This window comes from Oppia nitens, unplaced genomic scaffold (genome assembly GCF_028296485.1).
Source record: "Oppia nitens isolate AA-2021 unplaced genomic scaffold, nextdenovo-longstitch-racon4-pilon3 scaffold1_pilon_pilon_pilon, whole genome shotgun sequence".
Classification (NCBI taxonomy): domain Eukaryota; kingdom Metazoa; phylum Arthropoda; class Arachnida; order Sarcoptiformes; family Oppiidae; genus Oppia; species Oppia nitens.
Window position 1 is genome coordinate 5422937 of NW_026533199.1, and position 24483 is coordinate 5447419.

Sequence of the window (24483 nt, forward strand, 5' to 3'; positions counted from 1 at the left end):
TTTGAAAGAGCTTTCCGAAAGAGATACGATTTAGGAGAAGCTAATGATATCACAGCGTTGACAGACGCTTATCGACGACCAGATGAAAGACCATCAAGTTTTGCGCAAAGAGTTCAAAGTTTGGGCAAAATTGTTGGTAATGTATCTCAAGGGTCAATGGTTGGCATAATCAAGAAAAATATGAATGATATTAGCTTTGTATTAGCTATCGAAAACATGAATACCGTCGAGGAATGCATTAGTGCATTACAGAGACGTGAAAAGACAATAAATTGGCGACCAAATACAACTCAAAGTTACGGCCAATTTAAGCATAAAGGTGACAACAGAAATCAATTTCCATCAGTAGATCATATGAAGTTCACTAAACAAGACATTAAGTGTTACAACTGTAGTGGTAATCATCTGAAGACGAATTGTCCTCTTCTGAAGAGTCAGAAGGATTTGTGGAACAGATGTTAAAATTGTGAAGCTGTTGGACATTTCGCGAAAGATTGTAACCAACAAATGAATAGACAGTTACCGAATTACCCGATGGTTGCTTACAATCAATCAACGCCGCAACCAATCATCTCGTTTCCTAAGTCAGGACAACAACCGCAACAACCGACAGTATTGACAGATACGATGATGTGACGAACAGATCATCGGCAGTGAACCACCGCCGGTGAAAAAAAGTGAAAATTATTTTTTTTTGTGTTTTGTGCCGTTGTTTTCTATTATTTGTTTATAAAATTTAAAGTTTATAATTAGTTTAATTGCTTAAAATTTTTCGCAATTAAGTGTTTTTATATACAGTATTGGGATATTTATAAGTGAATCCATTAGTGCAATGTATTGGTATTTTTAAAGCCAATATAGTTATTGCTAATGTGATGTTTTTGGTGATACAGTTCGCGACAAGAGGTCGTGGGCGACCTCCCTGTGGTGGAGGGGAAGTGAACTGTGGTTTCGTGTAATGGGGAAATGGATTCACGGCAGTTGATCCAACATTACCGAAGATTTTATTTGCAGTTTTTTTTGTTATAGTTATATGAAAGGTTATATAATTATATTAGTTATAAATTTTTTTTATATACCGTTTAGCACTGGTATGTCAAATGGATGACTCAGTGGTCAGTTGACTGTTACCCTAATATGGGTGTAAAAGTTATTATTATTATGTGTTTATTGTGAACTCTTGTCCTCAAATATGTGTTTTATTTGAGTTACATATAAGAGTTATTTTAGTTTTATTAACATTTTGTTTGTGTCGAGTGGTCAGCAAATATATTTGTGAGCTACACCTAGCCATAGTAACGGAGCGCTTACCCATTGGTCTATTGGTTGATCTACGGGTGCAGTCAAGTACTCTCCATTACACAACTGAAAATGTCAAACATTAAGTTAATTATATAAATATATTATAAATTTTAAGTAATAATTAAGTAAAAATAATGATAAATCAAAATTAAATTATTTAAAAATGTCAACTAATATCTGTGTAGTTTGTAGTGATCGAGCTCACGGTATGTCAAAATTTTTATACTTAAATTATTAAAATATTTTAAATATAATATTTATTTATATATTTATATTTAGGATATAATTTTAATGTATTAACATGTGTTTCGTGTAAAGCGTTTTTTAGAAGATATGGATCAGGAAATAAGGTTTAAAAATTTTATAGTTAACTAATAATTTTGATCTCAAGTATATAATTAATTTTTAAAGCAATTTAAGTGTTTATTTAATGGCAAATGTCAAATAACTGAAATTACGAGAAAATKTTGTCAAAAGTGCAGACTTGAAAAATGTTATGTCGTTGGTATGAAAAGGGTCTGTTTAGTCAATTAATTATTCATTTAATTAACATTAAATCTATAAAAATAACTCACAATTAAATAAATTGATAGGAATTGATATTAAATGATAAGCAACTTGAAATACGGCGAATGAAAATTGMAAAAAACAAACAATGTATACATTTTTATGATAATAATCAACAATCAATTAGTAATTCAAATGAATCGATACAATTAAATGCTATGAATGAGCCAACAATGGATCAACTCATGGATAATATTTTGTGTAACAATACAATCAACAGTAATGATATTGAGAAACAAATTAGAGATTTAGAGATATGTTTCTATAATGATATAAATGACATTTGTGAACACCAATTGTGTAAATTATTTGGAAAGTATTATGGAAAATGTAACATGGTCAATTATATTGATAGACCCATCACTGATTATAATAATAATTTTAATGAAATGGAAGGCAATAGACTAACTGAGCTAATAAGTGCCATTAAACCACTTAATGATAATTATGGATCCGTCATATATGAGACACAATCCTATAATGAGAGTATCTGTGCTTTTGGCCTATTTTTGCAACAAATATTAAATAAATTGATTCCAATGTCTAAGTGTTTGTCATTATTCAATACAATCGATTTGGACGACCAGATTGTGCTCATAAAGTATGGTTGTATTGAAATCGCTTGTCTGAGAGCTATATTTGGCTATAATAATGAAAATCAACAAATGATTGTACCGGCAGTATGTTATATATGATTGTATTTTTTAATTAATTAATAATTTATACTCTAATATTAATATCTTTATTTATAACATAGGAAAATCCAAATCAATCAGTTATTGTAAACTTCAAAGCTATTCAAAAGGAAAAATTATATTTATATAAAGCGGCCGTTAGTTTCTATCAAAAGTTTATTATAGAATGGGATTCCGATAAAGTTATACTTGATTTAGTAATTATTAATATTTCAAAATTATTTCATAAAATTAATAATTTTTTTCTCTTTCTATACATAGTTGACAGCAATTTTGTTATTTAATCCAAAGCGTCCAATGTTACGACATCGCAAAATAATTAAGTATAAATTAATTTATTATACTTTAAAAAGATTATAAATTATATAAATTTGATTCAATGGTTAGGTTTCATCACTATATTTACTTGTATTTACTTCGACGCTATTTATTGCTTCGGTATCGATCTGATACCGAATCGGGCGCTAAATTCATGCGACTAATCAATACATTTAAACCTTTACATCATTTATATTTAAGTCATATTCAGTGCGTCAATGAACACACATATCAAGAAGTGACCGATTGTGGAGAAATACTTCACGAAATATACAGTATTGATGTCTAGTTTTATTTTAATTGCAAATTTAATAGTTATAATTTAGGAGATACTATATAATATAACTATTAAAAAATAATAATTTATATTTTAAAGAAATTAAATAATACTGTAGTTAATTTATTAAACTAATTATAATACATAATAATAATATTTAAATATAAAAACTTTATTAAATCTGTATAATGGATGTTATTGAAGTTAAATATTGATTAAATTTTTAAATATGAAATGATATGAAACATTACATTATTTAATTGCATAACTATTACCATATATTTCTTTAACGAGAGGACCGACCGAATGGTAAAAATCTTTATATTCTTCCATTCCATAGGTTTTCTGCAACTGAGACAACACTCGCAGTTCAGTCAAACCATTCATTAGTATCTGAAGTCTTGTCTCGCATTCATATTGTGACCGATATTTCAATAGTAGATATCGTTGTAATAAATAGATATATAGTTGTTGTTCGAGTCTATCAATTAATTAAAATATTAATAAAAATTAAAATTCATGGTTCTATCAGAAAATAAACTAAATTATTAAATTATACCTAACATTATCTTTATGTTTAAGATTTTGTCGATTTGGTTCAAATATCAATATAGCTTTAAGCTAAAGATTAAAACAGTTAAGTCATATAAAAACACTTATAATTATTAAAAACAATAAAAATCCAGTAAAATAAGCCATACTATATATAAAATAACAGTGTCATTGTCTATTGCTGGCAAAAACGTTTTCAAATATTCTCTAACCATTTGATTGTAATTAATTTTTTTATAATCCATAATTTTGAAATCAATTATCAATGTATTTTCGTTATCCTATAATTTCAAACACATTTTTGATGTAATCGACAAAATTACAGATTACTTATTATACATACGATAAATAATTTAAAGTTATCATAAATGGCATCATAATAGCAACACCAATACCGGATCAGATTAATTTCAATACAGCCATCAGCTATTAATGTTAACTTATCGTTATCACACAAATAGCAGAAATTGTCGATTTGTTTCATGAAATTAATAATTTCTTTAAATTCTTCTTCACTTCTTCGAGATGTCCAATAAATTAGTTCTCGTTTATCATTTGTTTTAATAACATTTGTGCCATAATTATGATTAAAAACATGCGATGCTTTAAACAACTCCGATATCCTATTGATTTCTAATTGTTTAAGTATTTCATAATCACAAATATTTCTATTTATAGGAATTACGTTATTAGAAATAAATTTACAAATGTTTTTCAAATTTAAATAGGATTTGTTTGCATCATTTTTGAAAATTTTATCAATATTAATAATTTCGGCAATAAATTGATTATCATTTTTAATAGCTTTATCGAGTATCTCATCTAAAACATTATTTTTGCTTATATTGTTAACTAAATTGGTTTGGGTTTTATGATTTATTGATTCATTTATTTTCCAAACATTTTCATTAAAAACACTTTCTATTAATAACTTTTCTTTGCGTTTATTTTCTTTGATTAATTTACGTCTACATTGATTTTCTCCATCACTTTTAATTAGCTCCTATTTTTAAAAACAAAATTAATATTAATAAACAACTTTAATAGCAATATATTAAAATCTAATGTATAATTTTCACACCTTTTTCATACCAATATTAAAACATTTAGTTAATCTACACTTTTTACATGTATTTCGTGTTAATTTAGTTATTACACATTTGCCATCAGAAAGACAAGACAATGATTTATCATTAAACTATAAATTAGAAAATATTTAAATACTGTTTTAATAAATAAATAATGTTCTAATTTTATTAAAATTACCTTGGTGCAATCAGCATATCGTCTAAAAAATGCTTTACACGAGTCACATGTAAATACTGTAAAATTTCGACCTATTTTTAATTATAATAATAAGTAAAAATTAATAATAATATTTTAATAATAATTTTATTTATAACATACCAAATGAGTAATCGCCACAAATTTCACAAAATTTAGTAATGTTTTCATAATTCATTTAAATTGAAATAATGAGAAGTAGTTCCTCTATTGAAAAATACTTTTATTTATTATATTTGTACAAAAACAGTATAATTTATTTTTAAATTGATTTACTTTAATGATTGATTTACTAAATTGGACTTTTTAATTTGTTATTTTAAAGCCAAACAAATAATAATTTATTAGTATACATTTGATTATCAAAATTTATTATTTTATTATTATATTTGTCCTTCAAATTAATCAATTAAATTTACTTGTATTTATTTAATTGTATAATACAACCAATAATATAATTAACTTGCTTGGCGCTTTTTTAGAATAAATACTTATAATAACAATATGTTATATACAATAATTTTCAATACTATAAGTAGTGTTTGAAGGTTAATATATCAAAAATTTTATTACTTCTTACGTCATCAAATTTATTTATTATATAGTGTAAACTCCCCAAAAATTTACTATAAAATTTTCATAAAATTATGATTAATAGTTTTGAAATTATAAAAAATATGTAAAAAAAAGTTACAATAAATTATATTTTACATTAAATACAATGCATTACAATCACTAACTTATGTGTCTATGAGTTAAACACAAGTTGGATCAATAGCTGACCAATTGAGTCCACTTAACTGTTAAACTGATGGACACAATTGTTTTTATATTCTAAGTTTTTACATATTTTTATATAATTTTAAAACTATAATATTAATAATAATTTAATAATTTTTTATGAGCCTATATTTTAGTTTAATTTGATGACATTTAGTAATACCATTTTTGAGATACTAACCCTCAAATACCTACAGATAGAATTGGAGATTCCTATGTATAATAATATATCAATAATTAACAAAATATCTAAAATTTTAAAAGTTTCCAAAATACTGTATATTAAAGCAAAACTTATAACAAAATTCTATTTACTGTTATATATATAATAGTAGTACATATACTGTATATAATTTTTAAAATAATATTTAATATTAACAAAAACATTATATTTTTCATAAATATGTTTAAAATGTTTAAAATTTCAGTATTAGTTATAAAATACTGTAATTTAATTCATTAATTTTAAACTTTTAATCGTAAATTTCTTCTACTATTCCTCCTTTAATTTTAGGCTCAGCTCCGCTATAGTTCGCCAAATGAATACGATTTACGGCATACAAGTGCTGTATATTATTCATAAGTCTCACGAATCGGGTTTCAGACTCACACTTGGAGTTGTGTTTTAGCTCTAAATATCGCTGAAGTAAAAACATATAAGTTTGCTGTTGGAGTCTATAAATTATAAAATATTATTTAACATTAAAATGAAATAATTTAATTTAGTACTAACTTAACTAAATTTTTGTGTTTCAAATTTTCTACATTTGGATTAAACAATAATATTGCAATCATCTGTTCAAATATAAAATTATTACAAAAACTAATTTATAAATACTTATTTAATCAAAATACCAAATCAATTAAATTAAGATCACAATTATATTCTTCTTTTACTGAGTTCATGAATTTTAGGTGTTCCTCATATAGTCCTCCCTTTCCATACTTTAGTACACTTAATGGTATCCTTGTTGAACTGTAGTCGTCCTAATTAAAATATTTTTTAGATAATTGAATTATTTTGATTATTATAATTATGTATTATATGTTAGTTTATATTAACCACTGGAACCGTCCAATAATTGTCATTGAAGTCAAAATTAACAACAGTTAGCAAACATATGACTTCAGGACAGCCCGTCTTCAACAAAGCAATCTTGTCTTCTTCACACAGGTTTGTAAACTCCGATATATTTGTAGACATTTTGATAATTCGGTTACACTTAAGAGCAGCCCTTTTCTGTAGGACTGTAAACGAATCCATATATGTGTTGGTCTCGGATATTGTTTTCAATACCGGATCCCTTAACATAACCGCAGAACTAAATAACTCTCTGAAACGATTCATTTCTAATTCATTGAAACTAAATATAAGTTCTCTAATAAGTGTCGGTATATCTGATACTTTCTGGCGTTCATTAGATACAGTTGTGTCAACAATATTCTGACAATTGTTGTCCAAATCGACACTTAATTGACTTTTATTTAAACGCTTTCTTTTTTTACTTTTCTTTTCAACAAAAATCAATTCCTTAAAAAAATTAAGATTTTTATTGTTATTTTTAATAAATATATAAATAATAATTATGATAATCATATAATCATATACTTTATTAATAATATAAATGTTATACCTTTTTCATACCGACAGCAAAGCATTTTTTTAAACGACATGTTTTGCAGAATTTTCGGGTCAACCAATTGATTGAACAGTTATTGTCGAAAAAACAGTGAAACTCCTTATGTTTATAAAAATTAATATCAAATGATTTAAATGATTCAATGATTTTATACCTCAACTCTAAATGCATTTCTTCTGAAGAATGAACGACACGATTCACACGTGAGTGCATTAAAATTATTTCCTAAAATATTATAAAATAATTATTTTATATTTCCTTAAAATAATAAACTAAACTAATATAACAACAGTATTACCGACGGCTCGATCACCACAAACACAACATTTTTTATCATTCATTTTCAATATTGTTTAATAAAATAATTTTATTATAACTTATTCACTAATGCGTTGCACCATAAATCCAAATGTTTAAATTTTATCATTAATTTCAATAACAGATGTATTGATAATTTCTGATTACAATAACAAAATTATCAAATTAATTTATATCACATTAATAAATTTACAATAAAATAACTTTTTTTAAGAGTAAATACAGTTCATATATATAGAAAAAACCTATTTTTATAACAGTTTATTTAATATATAGTATCTATCAATATATTAAATAAAATATACAAATATAATATATTTTATAACAAAACATCAAATGATTTTTTTTTAAATCTAACACAATGTTTATTTGAGTTAATAATAATAATACAGTATAATTATTTTACAGCCTTGATAAGCATCTTTTCATAAAATATTTAAAAAGATAATTGTTTGTAATGACAGTTATTAATAAGAAAATTCAAAAGAAAATTTATAAAAACTTTATCGGTAATAATTTTATTTAAAATTTAATTTTATTAATATTCTACTCCTTATTTATTATAAAAATAATATTACCGGTACTTTAAATTAAAAAGGGCTAAGCAATGGGATAAAGAGTACAATATAATAACATTTTACCCCCTCTTGGGACTAATATTTTTCTATTTTACTTCCAGATATTTTTCGAAAATTGAAAATAAAGTGGGCCACAAATAAAAAAATAAACCCCCTCGAAATTTTTGTCAATAAAAGCGCCAATTTTTCATTTTTTATAAAAATTATACATAATTTCAACATTCTCTATATAAAGTATTATTATTGTACAATATTAGAACAAACATATACAGTATAGTTTATAACATAAAATTCACAAATATATATAATTAATAAAATTATTGCCATTTAGTCAACATTATTGTTTAATAGTGATAAATGATTGTCCAAATTATAGCCAGGTTTAAGATCATATATTTCTTCAATGAGAGGACCGGCATCTTTAGGTTCTGCCTCAACAAACTTATTGACGTGAATACGGTTTACTGCATACAACTCCTGTATAATATTCATTAGTTTCAAGAATCGACTTTCGGCTATTGATTTGGAGTTGTGTTTGATTTCTAAGTAACGTAAAAGTAAATAAATGTATGTTTTCTCTTGAAATCTATTAAATACAGAAATTATTTTTTTATTGAAAATATAATTATTTTATTTAATTCAAACTCATTTTATACCTAACAATATCTCTATGTTTCAAATTTGGTTGGTTTGGATTGAAGAGTATTATAGCTGTTAACTAATATAATGAGTATATATATATATATATATATTAAAACAATAGATAGAAATAATAGTTTACAATAAAGATATAAAACATATACCAAATCAAGAATATTGACATCCAATTGGTAGGCCTCACACAGAGATTTCAGAAAAGCCCGGTGCGCATCATACAGGTTTCCCTTAACTAACTTAAATATACTAATTGGCAAAATAATTGCATTGTGGTCATCCTAGTTATTAGGAAAAAATAAGTTTTATTATTATTATTAACAAATTGGTCATCTGATATATTTGTAAATTATAATAAACATTACTTACAAGATAGCAGTTCCAGTACTGACCCTCAAAGTTATAGTTAATAACTGATATTAAGCATATAATCTCAGGACAGGCGGGCTTTAAAAGTGCTATTTTGTCGTTTACACACAATTCTGTAAATTCACTGATATTTGCGGACATTTTAACAATACGCCGACACTTTAAGTCACATCTCGTTTTCAATACATCCAATGCGGTCATCAATGTTGTAATCTCTGAATTAGCTGTAACTACCGGTTCTCTCAATATATTTGTTGAACCAAACAATTGTTTAAATCTGTTAAATTCTAACTCATTCAACTCAAATATCAGATTTCGTATTAGACTCGGTATACCAACTGACCTTTGGTCAGTACAGTTCGGTAATGAATTGGTAGATGTTTTAACATTAAATACATCAATAATTTTATCATTTGATAGATCATTGGTTGTCGAGTCGATACTCTCTTCAATTTTTTTACGTTTATTTCCCACTGATATTGATTCCTAATATATAATTTAACGAATATATATATATACTGATAGTTGGGTTTATTAATTAAATAAAAATACAGACTTTTCTCATCCCAACTGCAAAACATTTATCAATTCTGCATTTTTTACAAAATTTTCGCGAAACACAATTAACATCGCATTTATTACCGAAATAACAACGAAATTGCTTGAAATATAATTTATATAAATTTTATTATTAATTAATTATTATTAATTATTTTAACATGATTATTTTTTATTTTTATAAATTTAATTAAAATTAAGGTTTTATTGATTCAATAAAATATTTTGAAAATTTAAGGAATTATTTGGAAATATTTTCATATTTTACTCGGAATTTCCTCCTATTAAAATTTACATGGGTATTTTCGATAATTTTGGCAATTTTTTCTTGAAACACTGGATTTTGAAATTTTGATAAAATTGTCGTTTAAAATGCAATAAAAATGTACAGCCCACCCTATACCTCAAAGATTTTTCATTTTACCCACCCTGTATCCCCCCTAAGATCCAAAATCCTGTTTAACCCTGATATATATATACTTAACTTAAATACTAAAATACTATATATATATTTAAATAAATATATTATATTTATATAACAACATACAGTACCTGAACTCTGTGAGCATTGCGTCTAAAGAAAGATCGACAGGACTCACAAGTAAGTGCACTAAAATTAAACCCTAAATTTAACAATAATTATATTTATAAATAAATAATAAATGTTAAGTAATGTAATTAACTTTATATTTTATATATTCTTATAAATATTTTGTGATAATTAATTAAAAATATTATATTCAGTCAATTATTACTCACCAACTGCTCGATCACCACAAACACAACATATTTTTTCACTCATTTTTTATTATCCATAAGTTATATCTGTAACACAAATAAAATAATGAAAATAAAAATATCTTTTTGATCTAATTTAATATTCAAATAAAATATATTTTATTAACTATTCATTTTTAAGCATATTTTCACATACAACAAAATTATTAAGTGCTCATAAACTATTATTAATTATTATAAAAATATATTGTTTTATTGATTACTTATATATTTAAAATAATTTTATATTAAAATTCTTTAAAATTCAATATATATACAAAATATATATTATGGGCGATTAACTGTTAAGATGATTAGTGAACATGGTTAAATATGTTTTTAAACAAATATTAGATTATAAAAATATTTAAAATTAAGTGCAATATATATCAATTGTCTAGCATTATGTATATGTATAATTATTATTATTATTGTACATTACCTTGATCAATCAATGAAACTATAGTTTATATTTACAATTAAACAGATGTTACTATAAATAAAAGGAAATCAATTTTTTTTTAATTTTATATATAAAAAACTTTTAAGATAGATTTACAAGTTTACTGTTTATGCAATTTAAGCTAATATTACATATATACTCAATTCAATTTAGTAAACGAAATATATGATTAATTTATTTGGCATAATTAAATAACATCATTTATAATAATAATTAGTTGTAATTTTATTTTATTTTAATACAGAATTATTATAAATTATCAAAACAGTAGTAGTATTTGAATTTAAATTGTATTTAATAATAAAATTACTTTACAAATGAATAAATAACTTGAATAAACAATTTAACAAAAAACAAATGAAAAACAAAACTTAATGTTTGAATTTATTGACAACGGGTCCACTCAATCGGTGTTTTAATCCAATAATGGCATCACTTTTATATAGTAAAAGATTTACAAATTTATAAAAAATAAGTTTTTATTATTATTATGTTATTGTCATTAAATAATATGAAATGTAAAAACCATACTTAATAGCGTCCAAATCCAATAGCAATTGAGTGGCCACTCGTGTCGCGTCTATAGGCGGCTTAGCTGTTGCTTTGGTCGTCAATTGGTCTGAGAGTAACTCATATTGTTGTTTAAATTGATAATTGGCATCAAATGAAGTGCAACACATCTTATTAACATTAGATGGCAATGAGTGGTTTGATATCATTTGATAATTATTAAGACAATTGGTATCAAAGTCTAAGTCGTCCCAAATTTCGCTACAAAGTTCTTCATCATTGTTAGCATCGATTGAAGTGGTTTCACAATTAACATCAGTAATGGTATTGTTATTGAATTGGCCTTCAATTGAATCGATAAGTGAATCCATACACTCTTTAGCGATCAAATAATACACGTCTTCGTCAGTTTCAATCATCACATTTGAGTCTGATTTGCGTTTAGTGGCACTCATTATCACCACAAATGGATCAATTGTTAAGATAACGGAATGTTTTAATTATTAGGTAATTGTTTGATAAGTCTTCGGATGCGTTGCTGTGAATTCTGGACAATGCTATGGATAAGAGTTAGTCTTCGCTTCAAAGTCTTGATACGAGTTGTCTTGTCTTCAATGACTTGACTCACATCTGGATTGCGTTCAATATGTTGTATGAGTTGTTGTAATTGAATCAATTGGTCGGCCAGTGATTGTTGTGCGGCGATCACCGACTCAACCGATGTGTCCAACGATCTCAAGAATGGCTCAAATGTGGACAATAAGTGCTCTTCACTTAACACTACACTCAATGAGTCGTCCGTTTCGGCGATGATTGACATGACTTGAGATCAACACAAACACTGATTCAGTCAATGATTGCGTCAATAATGCAAACACTATAACACTATAACACTATTTGTTCACAAATTACGACATTTATTATATTATTTAACAAAATTATTAACAAAATTAGATTTAAATGCAAATTAATTATTGTTTTCATTTAAATCTCAAATATTTATCATATTTTAAATCAATTATTCAAAGATAATCTTAAATAACTAAAATAAATAATAATAATTTGAATATTTACTATAAAGTATAACTAAAGTATATAACTTATACATTATATCATATAATTTTTTGAAATTTATAGAAATAAATTAGATAACAAATTTTTATCAATAATTATCAATACAGTAATATTTATTAGTTATAATTAAAGTGAGTCAAAGTACCATATTTTCATATTTTAATCTAAAAAATTTAATAAAAAATCAAATATCCGAGGGATTGAAATTCGATATTGTTTTTGGTTAACACCCCCACCCACCCCACCCACACCCCTTGCTTAACCCTGATTTTAATGCTATAACTTAATCTGAATAATTAGTCAAAAAATTGTTGTTACTTTAACTTCTTTTTTATATTAAAATTGTATTTAAATATTGCTTTTTAAAAATTTCAGAAGTTAATCAAACTTTAAAATCTAAATTTTTCTAAAATATAAAAATATCTAAAAATAAATAATTTTTAATCAAATTGAAACATTGTATTACATAATATTAAATAATCTTATCTTATACTGTATATAAAATAAACCATTAGTTTTTATACTCATAAATACAGATTAAATAGTCAAAAATTTATGATAGTTTCTTAGTATTTAATAAAAACCACAAAGATTTTACATAATTTGATTCTCAAAATACATATTTAGGCAATACTTTAATACATATATATATATTGTTATGACTCGAGGATATGAATCCTTTCCTGTTGTCACAAATGTAATGCTATGTTTAGTTGAGAACCAATGACTTCCTCGACAGTGAGTGTGCGGCCAACAAATGGTAGGAACAATATAACCTTTGATACACAACAATATTATAATAATTTTCATATTTAATGTCTTTATCATTGACTTAATCATCACATGTGCTTAATGTATATTTTATTTCTAACATAAATATAACGTTTTAAATAAAAATTTTAACAAAAAACAAATGTAATAATTAAATACAATATATATAACATATTTATAATTATTTCATGTGTTATAAGTTTTTAATATTTTATTAAGTATTCAATAACTACTATGAAGTCGTGCGCTGTTTGTGGCGATCAAGCGATCGGTTAGTTATTTAATAAATAATTAAAAAATAACTGATATTACTATAGAATATGTATTTAACTATCAAAAGGTCGACACTTCGGTGCGATGGTCTGTAAGTCATGCAAACCATTCTTCCGCAGGAATGGACTCAAAAATTATGTAATATTTATTAAATTATGTGATATAATACACACATATACAGTATATATCAGGGTTGCTCAAGATTTTTTTTGGACTAGAGGGGAGGGTAATGGGTTAGGTGTCGAGTTTTATTGCATTTTTAAACTATAATTTTTTCAAAATTTGAAAATCAACATGGTTATGAGAAAATTCACATGTAAATGGGAGGATATTCCCAGTAAAATGGGAATATATTCCCAATAAATTCCATTATTTTCTTAAATTTATAAATTAATTTAAATTTAACTTAAATAAATAAAAATAGTAAGTTAAATATTAATTATTATTATATTAATAAATTTTAATAAAAAAATTGAGGTATCAGTTTCTTATAGTTCTACCTGACAATTTTTCAAATTTCCGAAAAAGTGTGAGGGTAAAATCTCAAAATTCTTGGTCTCTGGGGGAGGTAAGCAGGCCTTACCCCTACCCCGAGATCGCAACCCTGATATATAAAGACAAAAATATATATTTAAAAATCTATTATTTTTAATTAACTCAAAGGAGTTTCAGTGCAAAAATAATAATAAATGTGAAATAAGTCGAGAGACTCGTAAAAGATGTCGAAATTGTCGATTAAATAAATGTTTTGCTGTCGGTATGAAAAAGGTTTGCAAAATCAGAATATTTTGTATATTAATAATAATAGTTTTAATTTAAAATTATTAAAAAATTTCATAAACTAGGAATCAATTTTGACAGAAGAGAAAAAAATAGTCAGAAAATTGTTAATTGAAAATAAAAAGAAAGAAAAATATAATAATTTTATAAATTATTGCAATAATAATAATAATGTGATTTTTGCTGATCTCAAAGCAAATACTGAAAAATTTATCGATTTTGATAAAGCGTTTGATTATAAAAATAGTAATAATGAATGCAATAGTTTATTCATTAATGAAAATGTTGATCAAAATATAATAGATAATTCAAATTTGTTAGATATATATAATAATCAAAATAATAAACAAGAATTATTTAAATTAGATAAAATAAATAATGACATTATTTGTAATCAACAATCTGTTATAATATCAATAGTCAGACCATTGAATACAATTTTTGCAGACTTAGAGTCCTCTCGATTATCGGAGTTAATAAATGCAACAAAATTTATAGACAAATATCCGGCAAAAAGATATACTCATCGGATTGAAAGCATTGATGAAATGGATATATTTAGTGCACAATTGTGGGACAAAAATATACGTGATTTGATAACAATGACCAAAAATTTAGGCTCATTTGAAGATATGTGTCCTAACGATAGGATTGCACTCATTAAGTATGGATGTGTCGATATTATATGTTTGCGATCAGTTAGTATTTTCAATCAAATCTATCAATACTGGAGTGTCCATGTGGTATACTATATGCTATTATTTTTATTTATATTATTTATTTTGATTATTTTAATTGAATAATTTTTATACCGATTTGTTACAGAACTCTCAAATAGCATTTAAGATTAAATTTGAAAAACTTAAATATATGCAAACATTTCTGTACACTGTATACAAAATATATTATAAAAATGTATGCATTGAATGGGATTCCGATCGCATTATTCTTGATTTGGTAATTATTATTTTAATAATAATAACAATTATTAATGTTTTATTTTATTTTCACTCCATTAAATACAATACTTTATTTTTATAGTTGACTGCAATAACATTATTTAATCCAAAACGACAACAATTAATACATAGAGATGTTATAAAGTTAGTAAATTATAATATATTCAAAAGTCAAGAGAGAGAGAGAGAGAGAGAGAGAGAGAGAGAGATTCATTGTAAGTGTTTGATTGTTACGTTTAGCACTAAATATTATAGCAATACACACCAAACATGTGATTGAAATACAGTATATGCTATAATATTTAGTGCTAAACGTTACAATCAAACCCTTACACTGAATCTCTCTCTCTAATGGCTAATATGAATATGATATGTCATCCCTTTATTTAATAATTTATATATAAATTTAGATATCAGCAAAACATATACCTATATTTGCTTAAACGTTATCTTCAAATAAAATATGGATCTGAATGTGAAGCCAACGATAAGTTTTGCCGACTTTTATTGACACTGAGAGACATTAATAAATTGGGACAAAAACAACTTCAATACAACGTTAATGTTAATCCAAATTATTACGGATCATTTGTTAAGGAAATTTTCGATATCGAAAATACACCAAAAATTAATTTTCAATAAATAGTGTTATATAATTAAAACTTTGTCTATTTTAAATATTTTTATTAAATAATATATGCATCCAATTATTTGTAATAAAAAAATAATTGTGCAAATAAATAGGTTTTAAAATAGAGTATTTAACATGAATTGAAATGAATGAAGTTTTAGTTTAGTTATTTTAATCATTAATAAGTTAATTGAGATTTAATAGTTTTTATAGCGACAATTGCGCGATTTGATCGCTAAATAGTATATACTAAATACACTATATATAAAATAAAATGTATGCTAATAACAGTAATAAAACTTTATTAAAAAAAATTTATAAATTATCGATCCAATCATCCATGACATCCATAGGTAACAGTGTTTATTAAAAATATTGCTGTATTTATAATTAAATTGAATGTATATTTAAATGGTATGTGTAGTGAATGTATAGGTGATGTACAACACAATACTGAGTTTGACTTTATAAGTAATTAGACAAAAGTCCTTCAAAAAAACAAGTCAACACTAATACCACACATACATACATATTATTACTGTACTATCATATGCTGTACGGTATATGTATTGCAAACATATTGACGACTCATTATTTTATCATTGATAACAAACTGATCATTGAATGCACAACTAAATAAGCAATTTATTATAAAATTTTTATATATGATAGTAAATTCATGTTTACTTCTTTATAAATATTGTACAATTTTAAATACAGTATAAATATATAAATTTTTAATTGTCTATCATTGTATTATTTGTTTAAATTATTTTTCATTGGTTATCCAATAGAAAATGGTTAAAAGTGTTACAAAGTATATAATTTTAGCATTATTATAAAATGTTAATTATTATTAATTTTCAAATTATCCAGTTTAATAATACACTAGAAACAACTATAGTGTAAATGCAATGAACAATTAATTTTGTGAGGATAGGTAGTAGGCATGGGTGGCGAAAATGAAAGCAAACTGTGCGCTGTATGTGGCGACCGGGCTATTGGTAAGTCAAAAGTTGTATCATATAACTTATATTAACAAAATTTCATACATTATTATATGATATTAGTAGATATATTTTATTCAAATATTATTTTTTTTATAAATCGATTTTAACAACAAATTTTAACACTATGTACTGTATTATATTAAATTAATATAATACAGTACAATATTTTTTATAGATTATTGATTTTTTAAAAAATAAAATACTATATATTAATATATTTTTCTTTTGAATAATAATCTAATAAATAATGACATAAATACTAATTTAGGCAAACATTTTGGAGCCCTGGCCTGTAAATCATGCAAACCATTCTTCAGACGAAATGCCATCAAAAATAAAGTCATTAATTTTTCACTAATTTATATATATATTGAATACATATATAAATTATATTTATTTCTTTATTATATATATATAATCAATTAAAATCTATTGATTAGGTTTTCAAATGCAAAACTAATGGCAACTGTGAGATCAATTTGAAGACAAGAAAATCGTGTAGAAAATGTCGTTTAATTAAATGTCTGGCGGTTGGTATGAAAAAAGTATGATTTTGTATATTTGAAATTATAATTTAAGTTAATAAAGAGTTTTATTATTAGAATAATATCCTAAATGAAGATCAAAGAAAACACAGAAATAAATTGGTTGAAGAAAACAGAAAAAAGAAACAAATTTATCAATTGAAAGGAAATTATAGTAAAGATGATAAAACTAATATTAAATACAATATTAATGATAATAGAAAATCAAATATTGAAATCAAGTCAAATGAAATCAATCACTTAACTAATGAGTGCTCCAGTAATGACTCGTATCATATAATGGATGGATTCAATGACATGGCATCACCATCTGATGTCGACACTAACAGCATTAAAACTAGTGATGAGTCCAGTAGTGATATGTATGATGAATATCACGATTCAGTAAAGATTCAAAATATTCAAAACAATATTGCAATCAAAATGTTGGAACAAATGAATATCTCAAATGAAAAGTTTAATGTAATCGATAAAAATAATATCGAAAAATTACGACAATATTATAATTGTGGTGCACTTCCTATGAAAGCAATTGATAGATCTCCAAGTAATGTATTGACAATTCATGAGGGGAACCGACTATACGAACTGTGCTATATATCTAATCTGTTTGCTAAGCCATGTCCCAGAATATCGACTCTAATAACAACTAATAAACAATTGAATTCAATTATTGATCAATTCTGGGAACAATACATCCAAAATGTTATCGACTTTTCAATGAATTTAAGTTCATTTCACGATATCTGTGTCAACGATAGGATAGCTCTCGTAAAGTATGGATGCGTTGATATAATCTGTTTAAGAATTATTGATTGTTATAAACATTCAGAAGAAACTTGGAATATAGTTTTGGTAATTATATGTTTAATATTGTTTTAATTATAAAATACTAATAATAATATTATTTAAATAAATATTATTGTTTAAAATTTTTTAACAAATGTTTAGAATAGAGAGCAATCAGTGATCGTAGCGATGGATAAATTGAAACTTATTCGTCGAGATATTTATAATATTTATAAAATGTATTTCAATAAAATCTTTTGCGAGTGTGAATCGGACATTATTTTGTTGGATTTGGTAATTATTTAATTAAACTAAATATTATTTCTTAAAATTATGTTTACAATAACTAATAATTATTTTATTTAAAAAAAATTTTAAAAAATAATTAGCTGACAGTAATCATATTTTTCAATCCTAACCGTAAAAATTTGATGCATCCGGAATATGTCAAGTAATACTACTTGCATTTTATTTTATTAAATTTATCATTAAGTATATAATTATTTATTATTAAAATGATATTAATATATTTTAAACTACTATAGACTTGAACAATACACATATATGTATTTATTATATCGTTATTTACAATTGAAATATGACTCCAAAGACGTCGCCGATTACAAGTTTTGTCGACTTATGAAAACAATTGATGACATTTATAATCTCGGAGAGAGACAAATGGAGATATCGTGCAGTGATAACCCCTGTCATTACGGCCCACTGGCGCGGGAGGTGTTTGACTTGAATAGCTTATGCGGTATTAATATTAAACATTTGCGTCGTTTATCATAAAAAACATTACTTTCAATCAATATTTCACTTATTTATTATATAAATGTCACTAAACTTTCAATCTTATGTTAGTATAATCGTAATTAATGCTCAATTGAATTAATGTAAAATTAATTATTTTGGATTACCTCTTACTCATTAAATAAGATAATTTATTTATAAGGTTAGATTAAACTATTTGAAATTTAAAAATAGATTACCGGTAAAACATTTTTTTTATTACTTATGTATTGTCAATCTATAAATATTTCAAATTGATTAAATGTAAATAACAATTAAAACTTATGGTAATTAATAATATCTAAGAAAATTATATAATGTAATTAAATTCTAGTTTTCTTTTATAAATATTTAGTAAATTAATTAAACAGTAATGAAAATTTATGTATTATTAAAGACAATATTTATTATATTGTTATTTTCATTGTGTAAAGTAAAACGTTATTTCGAAACGAAATTATTTCAATTTAATGGCACAACTAGTGATTATGTACTTCACTTGATTATTATTTGTTAAATTTCTCTTAATTACTATAATATATAAATATTAAATAAAATTGTTTTATTATACCATACATTTGAATTTATATTATAACTTTCATATAGCAGAATATTGGCTAATTAGTTATTTACTAAAATTACAGTATTAAAAAATAATTTATATAATATATTATAATGATATATAAATGAAGTAATTTTTCAATTGAAAACAATTATTATAATAATTTTTCTTGATTTACTTAATTGTATATTAAATTCATTTATTTAAATTTCAAAAATTACAAGTTATTCAAATAACAGTATCAATTATCAGATATTTATAAACTAAAAAATAAGTACCATAACATTAACTAAATAAAAACATTAAATAAACATTAATTATTTACTGGTATTAACATAAAACAAATAATATTGTACAGGTAATGTTAAATTGTAAAAAACTTTAACTTTACTTAACTTTAAATAATACTATAATGTAAATAAATGAAAGAAAATCTAAGTTTAAATATTACAATAAATTATATGCAAATTCAATATAACTAAAAAATATGTAAAAATAAAACAAAAATAAATTAATATTAAATTAAATTCAGATGAGAACCAATTGGTCTCTGCCATCAAAACCTGCTTTTTGTGAGCCGTATTTGACCCGAAAGTAGTCATAACCAGCACTAACACGTTGTTCGTCCCGAGAGTGAGGTTTGATTATTTGAAGGTATGCCTCACTTTTAGGTGTGGCCGCGATTCGCAGGTTCGGTGCACTGACTTTAATTGAATTCATTTCTGGACTAATATGGATGACAGTCTTGCCGTAAGATTTTGTAAGCATTAGGTCTCCAGATATTGAATTTTGACGAATACGAAGGCCTTAAGAAATATAACAAATTACTAAAAATCAATACATATTTTAAAACAACTATACAATTAAATACCGGCTAAAAACCAGAACTGGTCGGACCCATCCTTTGACATTTCATAACCGCCACGAAGTAGGTCTGAGAAAGCTTTATGTCGGGCATAATCACCATTGAGTCCATTCATATTAAAGATTTCATTTGTAAAGTCATAGTTTAATTTACGGAACCGTTCGGTTGTTGTCTTGCATCCAGAAGTATCTACCAAATAGATGAGCGACCGATATAATGATGTAAATGTCACTCCTCTGCTCCCTATTTTAGCCAAATGTATGCCACTCTCAATGTGACAACTATTAAAAGGAATCAGTTCTTGATATACGCGACCAAATGGATGGATAACACCAATGTTTTGTCCCGAATAACTGACCGCAACTTTGGAGTTCGGGGTCGTCACACAAATGGCATGACTGGCATTGATGTCCACTCGAATGTCTTTATTCAAAACCATTGTTAAAACACCATCACAAGTGATAAATGGCTGTCCAATGGTTGCAATTGGTTGCTCAACACAGCAATAACCAGTCTTTGATGGTAAAGATTGCGTCAAATTATTGACAATTGAATTGACGGCAACTGATTGCGATAAGAATTCTTGTCCAAAATCTTTGGATTCATTTTCCACCACTACTTCAGTGGTATTTGTGTTGAAATCTGTTGAAGTTGTATAAGTAGTCATAACTTTCAACGACTTATCAATAAATTGCTGAAACAAAGTAAACGAATCAATTAGAAGACTTTCAAAGGCTTTTCAACGAAAAGAATTAAAGGAAAAAAATATATAAATAAAAGTAAATCTCGCGATTGGTTTTAAATTCAATTAGTATTTCGGAAGAATTAGTATCGCGTGAAGTATTGTTTGACATTAAACGACAAAAAAAAGTTAATGAAGAGTTGAATGGATTACAACGATATACCAGATTTAATGACTATATTTAAACAGTCGTGTTGTCCACCAATTCATGTAATTCCTCGATTAGTATCCAATTTAGCATTTTATCCGCCAAAACCCAAATTATATGACTTTGTTTACGACAAGAAGTACAATAAGTCAGTTCTAGAGCTTAATGAAGAAGCAATTGTTTATTCACAAGAAATATTGAATAAAAACTTAAGTATTTTTTTAAAACAATTGTATCGGTTTGATGTCCTGATGGTTGACAGTCGAAGAGGTAATCGGATCTCTTGCATATTCTTGAGAAGTCCAACGACAACAAACAAGACTATACTTTACAGTCATAGCAATGCTTGTGATTTGGGATTTATCTGTTGTCATGTTTGGCTTATCAGTCGACAACTTAACTGTAATATTATGGCTTATGATTACTCTGGTTATGGTCTGAGCGATGGTAAGCCATCGGAAAACAATTTGTACGCAGATATTGACTCAGCCCTGTCTGCGCTTATATATCTTTATAAAATTTCACCAAAAAATATTGTCCTCTACGGCACATCCGTGGGCACTGTGCCGACCATTGATTTGTCCACACGGCTAGTGTTTTATGGCGTAATCCTCGAGTCGTCCATAATGTCTGGTTTACGAACATTGTGTCCCAAATGGATCAAACAGTTTTGGACTATCGATCCGTTTCCCAATCTTTTAAAAGCTAATAAAATTAAATGCAAAGTACTTGTAATCCATGGAACTAATGATGAATTGACTGACATTAAAGACGCTGTTATTCTTTATAAACGATGTCCACAATCGGTGCCACCGTTTTGGGCACTCGGCTATCGACACAATGATGTCTCATCACATCCACAATACTTTCAACGAATTCATCTCTTTATAACTCAATTAAAATAATTATAATATAATTATTATCACAATTTACATACTTTTCATTTATATTTCTTTATTCAATAGTTTGTTAATTAAATTAAAATTTAGAAAAAAGTTTTACAAAAGTATTCATTTATAACAATAGTATATATTCTATGGATTTAAACATTTATTGTGAAAAAAGTAGAAAAATTACAAATGATTTTCAATAAGTATTGAGAAAATATTAAACAAAACGATAGCAAAGACTAGATTAGTGGTCAATCACTTGTCATCACTGTCTTTGTCTTTGTCATCATCACTGTCTTCATCACATTTATATGGTTCCACTTTTTTGTTGCCGACTTCCTTCCAGTTCATCGACAGTGACGTACCATTACTTTCAACCATACTCTTCATCATTGCCCGTCGGGTGTCATCGTCTGAATTGCGGTAAAGTTGACGGAACAGTGCATTCGGGTCCTGATCTTCCACTTTGTCCTCTTCTTCATCTAACTCTTTGGCCAATTTGTCCCAATAATCGGCACTTTTGGGTACTTTTTTCTTCACTTGTGTTGTTGTTTTAGTTTGTTGTTTATTGTCGTCATCGGTGGTCATCACATCTTTGTCTGTATTTGTGTCCATTGTTTTTGTTGTGTAATCAATGAGTAAATCAATTATCAAATACTTTCAAATCAAACGCAATTCGATTACAATCTTAACGTTAAAACTGTGAAACACTTATTGAATCAATGATTACATCAATACTTACTTATTAACCATAAATAACGTAAACTCATATAAATTATACCCAATTGTTATACAGTACTGTAAATCTATATTAATATTGTTTAATAAATAACACATTATTGTTGTTAATAGTATTACAGTAAATGTGAAATAAAATACAAATAAACTTTAATTATTAATAAAAATATTAAATATTGTAATCAATTGATAGTATTTTAGCACAGATTAGCATACAGTGTGTGTGTAATACACTGTGTATTGTATTTGAATTATAAGTTATGAGTAAACGATTGCATTCTAAACGATTAAAATGTTTTTATAATCTCTTTTCAGAGTTTATTAAATAAAATTTCTATACTATAACTATAATTAGGGTTCGACTAAATTCTTCTTCCAAAAGATTCCTATTATCCTTACTCTCTGGGAATTCCCAGGGAATCTATTTCCTTATACTACCACCTATTGAACCTACAGTACTGTACTGTATATAAAATAATTCATTTTAATTGTCAAATAAGTATTACAAGTAATTGCCATTAATTATAAATTATTGATACGATTGTTATAAAAACAACATACAATGTAAACAAAATTTATTTATTTTATTAAATGTAATAATAATATCAATTAATTGTGTTTATAAATAAACAAAATGAATGATGTGAATTTTTAAAATTTTTAAATACTAACAGTTGTCGAAATGTATTAAAATTCAAATTTGATTAAAATAATGGTTAGAATTACTAACAATTATATCAACTTTTCAAAACTTAATGGGAAATTATAAAATTAACTTTTATGTATACTTATTTATTTGTATATTACCTATATATTTACAAATAAATTATTTAAAATGATTTTTCGTCCAATACTAATGCATAAAAATATATGTTTAACTGACTATTTAATGATTTTAGTTTAACTTAATATAAATTACATTTTACTACTACTACTACTACTAATGTAGTAATTAATTGTTGAAATTGTTTATAAAGGCATTAAATTTAATTATGATATAATAAATAATAAAATGATGTCATTATATGATTTAAACCATAATTAATATGAAATACACAAACAATTGATTGCATTTGATTTAATGTCAGAACATTTGATTAAAACACAAGAATCTAAACTTATTCTAAATTAATGTATTATTTATTATATATTTTTGTCATTTAAATAATATAAGTAATTATTGTTAGAAATTGTAAACTAAAATAAAAATGGCATAAAAATATGTATAATATAGCAAATAATTATAATTATAGCTATAATTAGCAATAC

The 24483-nt window shown here is 25.1% G+C and overlaps 6 protein-coding genes and 1 long non-coding RNA gene across 8 annotated transcripts; 4 read left to right on the plus strand and 3 right to left on the minus strand.

Annotated features, from left to right (window-relative positions):
* The first annotated feature begins 1798 nt into the window (after positions 1-1798).
* LOC128966352 (nuclear hormone receptor HR96-like) lies at positions 1799-3171 on the plus strand. Its single transcript, XM_054313200.1, has 5 exons — positions 1799-1807; positions 1896-2549; positions 2627-2761; positions 2826-2887; positions 2952-3171. Exons 1-5 carry the CDS (start codon positions 1799-1801, stop codon positions 3169-3171), a joined length of 1080 nt encoding a protein of 359 aa, XP_054169175.1.
* A 3652-nt stretch (positions 3172-6823) lies between these two features.
* LOC128966353 (nuclear hormone receptor HR96-like) lies at positions 6824-7756 on the minus strand. Its single transcript, XM_054313201.1, has 4 exons — positions 7714-7756; positions 7570-7640; positions 7410-7514; positions 6824-7219 (listed from the first exon to the last, which is right to left on the minus strand). The coding sequence occupies exons 1-4, from the start codon at positions 7754-7756 to the stop codon at positions 6824-6826; spliced, it is 615 nt and encodes a 204-aa protein (XP_054169176.1).
* Positions 7757-11450: 3694 nt separating this feature from the next.
* Positions 11451-12528, minus strand: LOC128952581 (uncharacterized). 2 transcript variants are annotated; one of them, XR_008484442.1, is made up of 2 exons: positions 11664-12528; positions 11451-11567 (listed from the first exon to the last, which is right to left on the minus strand). XR_008484442.1 is itself a non-coding variant. In XM_054297998.1 (2 exons), the coding sequence occupies exons 1-2, from the start codon at positions 12095-12097 to the stop codon at positions 11504-11506; spliced, it is 498 nt and encodes a 165-aa protein (XP_054153973.1). In that variant the 5' UTR covers positions 12098-12125; the 3' UTR covers positions 11451-11503. The 2 variants fall into 2 exon arrangements, 1 of the variants encoding a protein (XP_054153973.1); XM_054297998.1 differs by having other exon boundaries at positions 11664-12125.
* Positions 12529-15413: 2885 nt separating this feature from the next.
* Positions 15414-16080, plus strand: LOC128952582 (uncharacterized). Its single transcript, XR_008484443.1, has 3 exons — positions 15414-15497; positions 15582-15643; positions 15910-16080. It is a non-coding gene; the product is annotated as an uncharacterized LOC128952582 (long non-coding RNA).
* An 865-nt stretch (positions 16081-16945) lies between these two features.
* On the plus strand, positions 16946-19316 carry LOC128966354 (vitamin D3 receptor-like). Its single transcript, XM_054313202.1, has 8 exons — positions 16946-17134; positions 17409-17479; positions 17581-17685; positions 17743-17834; positions 17886-18540; positions 18637-18768; positions 18864-18925; positions 19020-19316. The coding sequence occupies exons 1-8, from the start codon at positions 17080-17082 to the stop codon at positions 19267-19269; spliced, it is 1422 nt and encodes a 473-aa protein (XP_054169177.1). The 5' UTR covers positions 16946-17079; the 3' UTR covers positions 19270-19316.
* A 1043-nt stretch (positions 19317-20359) lies between these two features.
* On the minus strand, positions 20360-21443 carry LOC128966356 (uncharacterized). The gene is made up of 2 exons (XM_054313203.1): positions 20703-21443; positions 20360-20637 (listed from the first exon to the last, which is right to left on the minus strand). The coding sequence occupies exons 1-2, from the start codon at positions 21361-21363 to the stop codon at positions 20360-20362; spliced, it is 939 nt and encodes a 312-aa protein (XP_054169178.1). The 5' UTR covers positions 21364-21443.
* Positions 21444-21529: 86 nt separating this feature from the next.
* Positions 21530-22491, plus strand: LOC128966357 (alpha/beta hydrolase domain-containing protein 17C-like). Its single transcript, XM_054313204.1, has one exon. It carries the CDS (start codon positions 21583-21585, stop codon positions 22489-22491), a length of 909 nt encoding a protein of 302 aa, XP_054169179.1. The 5' UTR covers positions 21530-21582.
* Positions 22492-24483: the final 1992 nt, after the last annotated feature.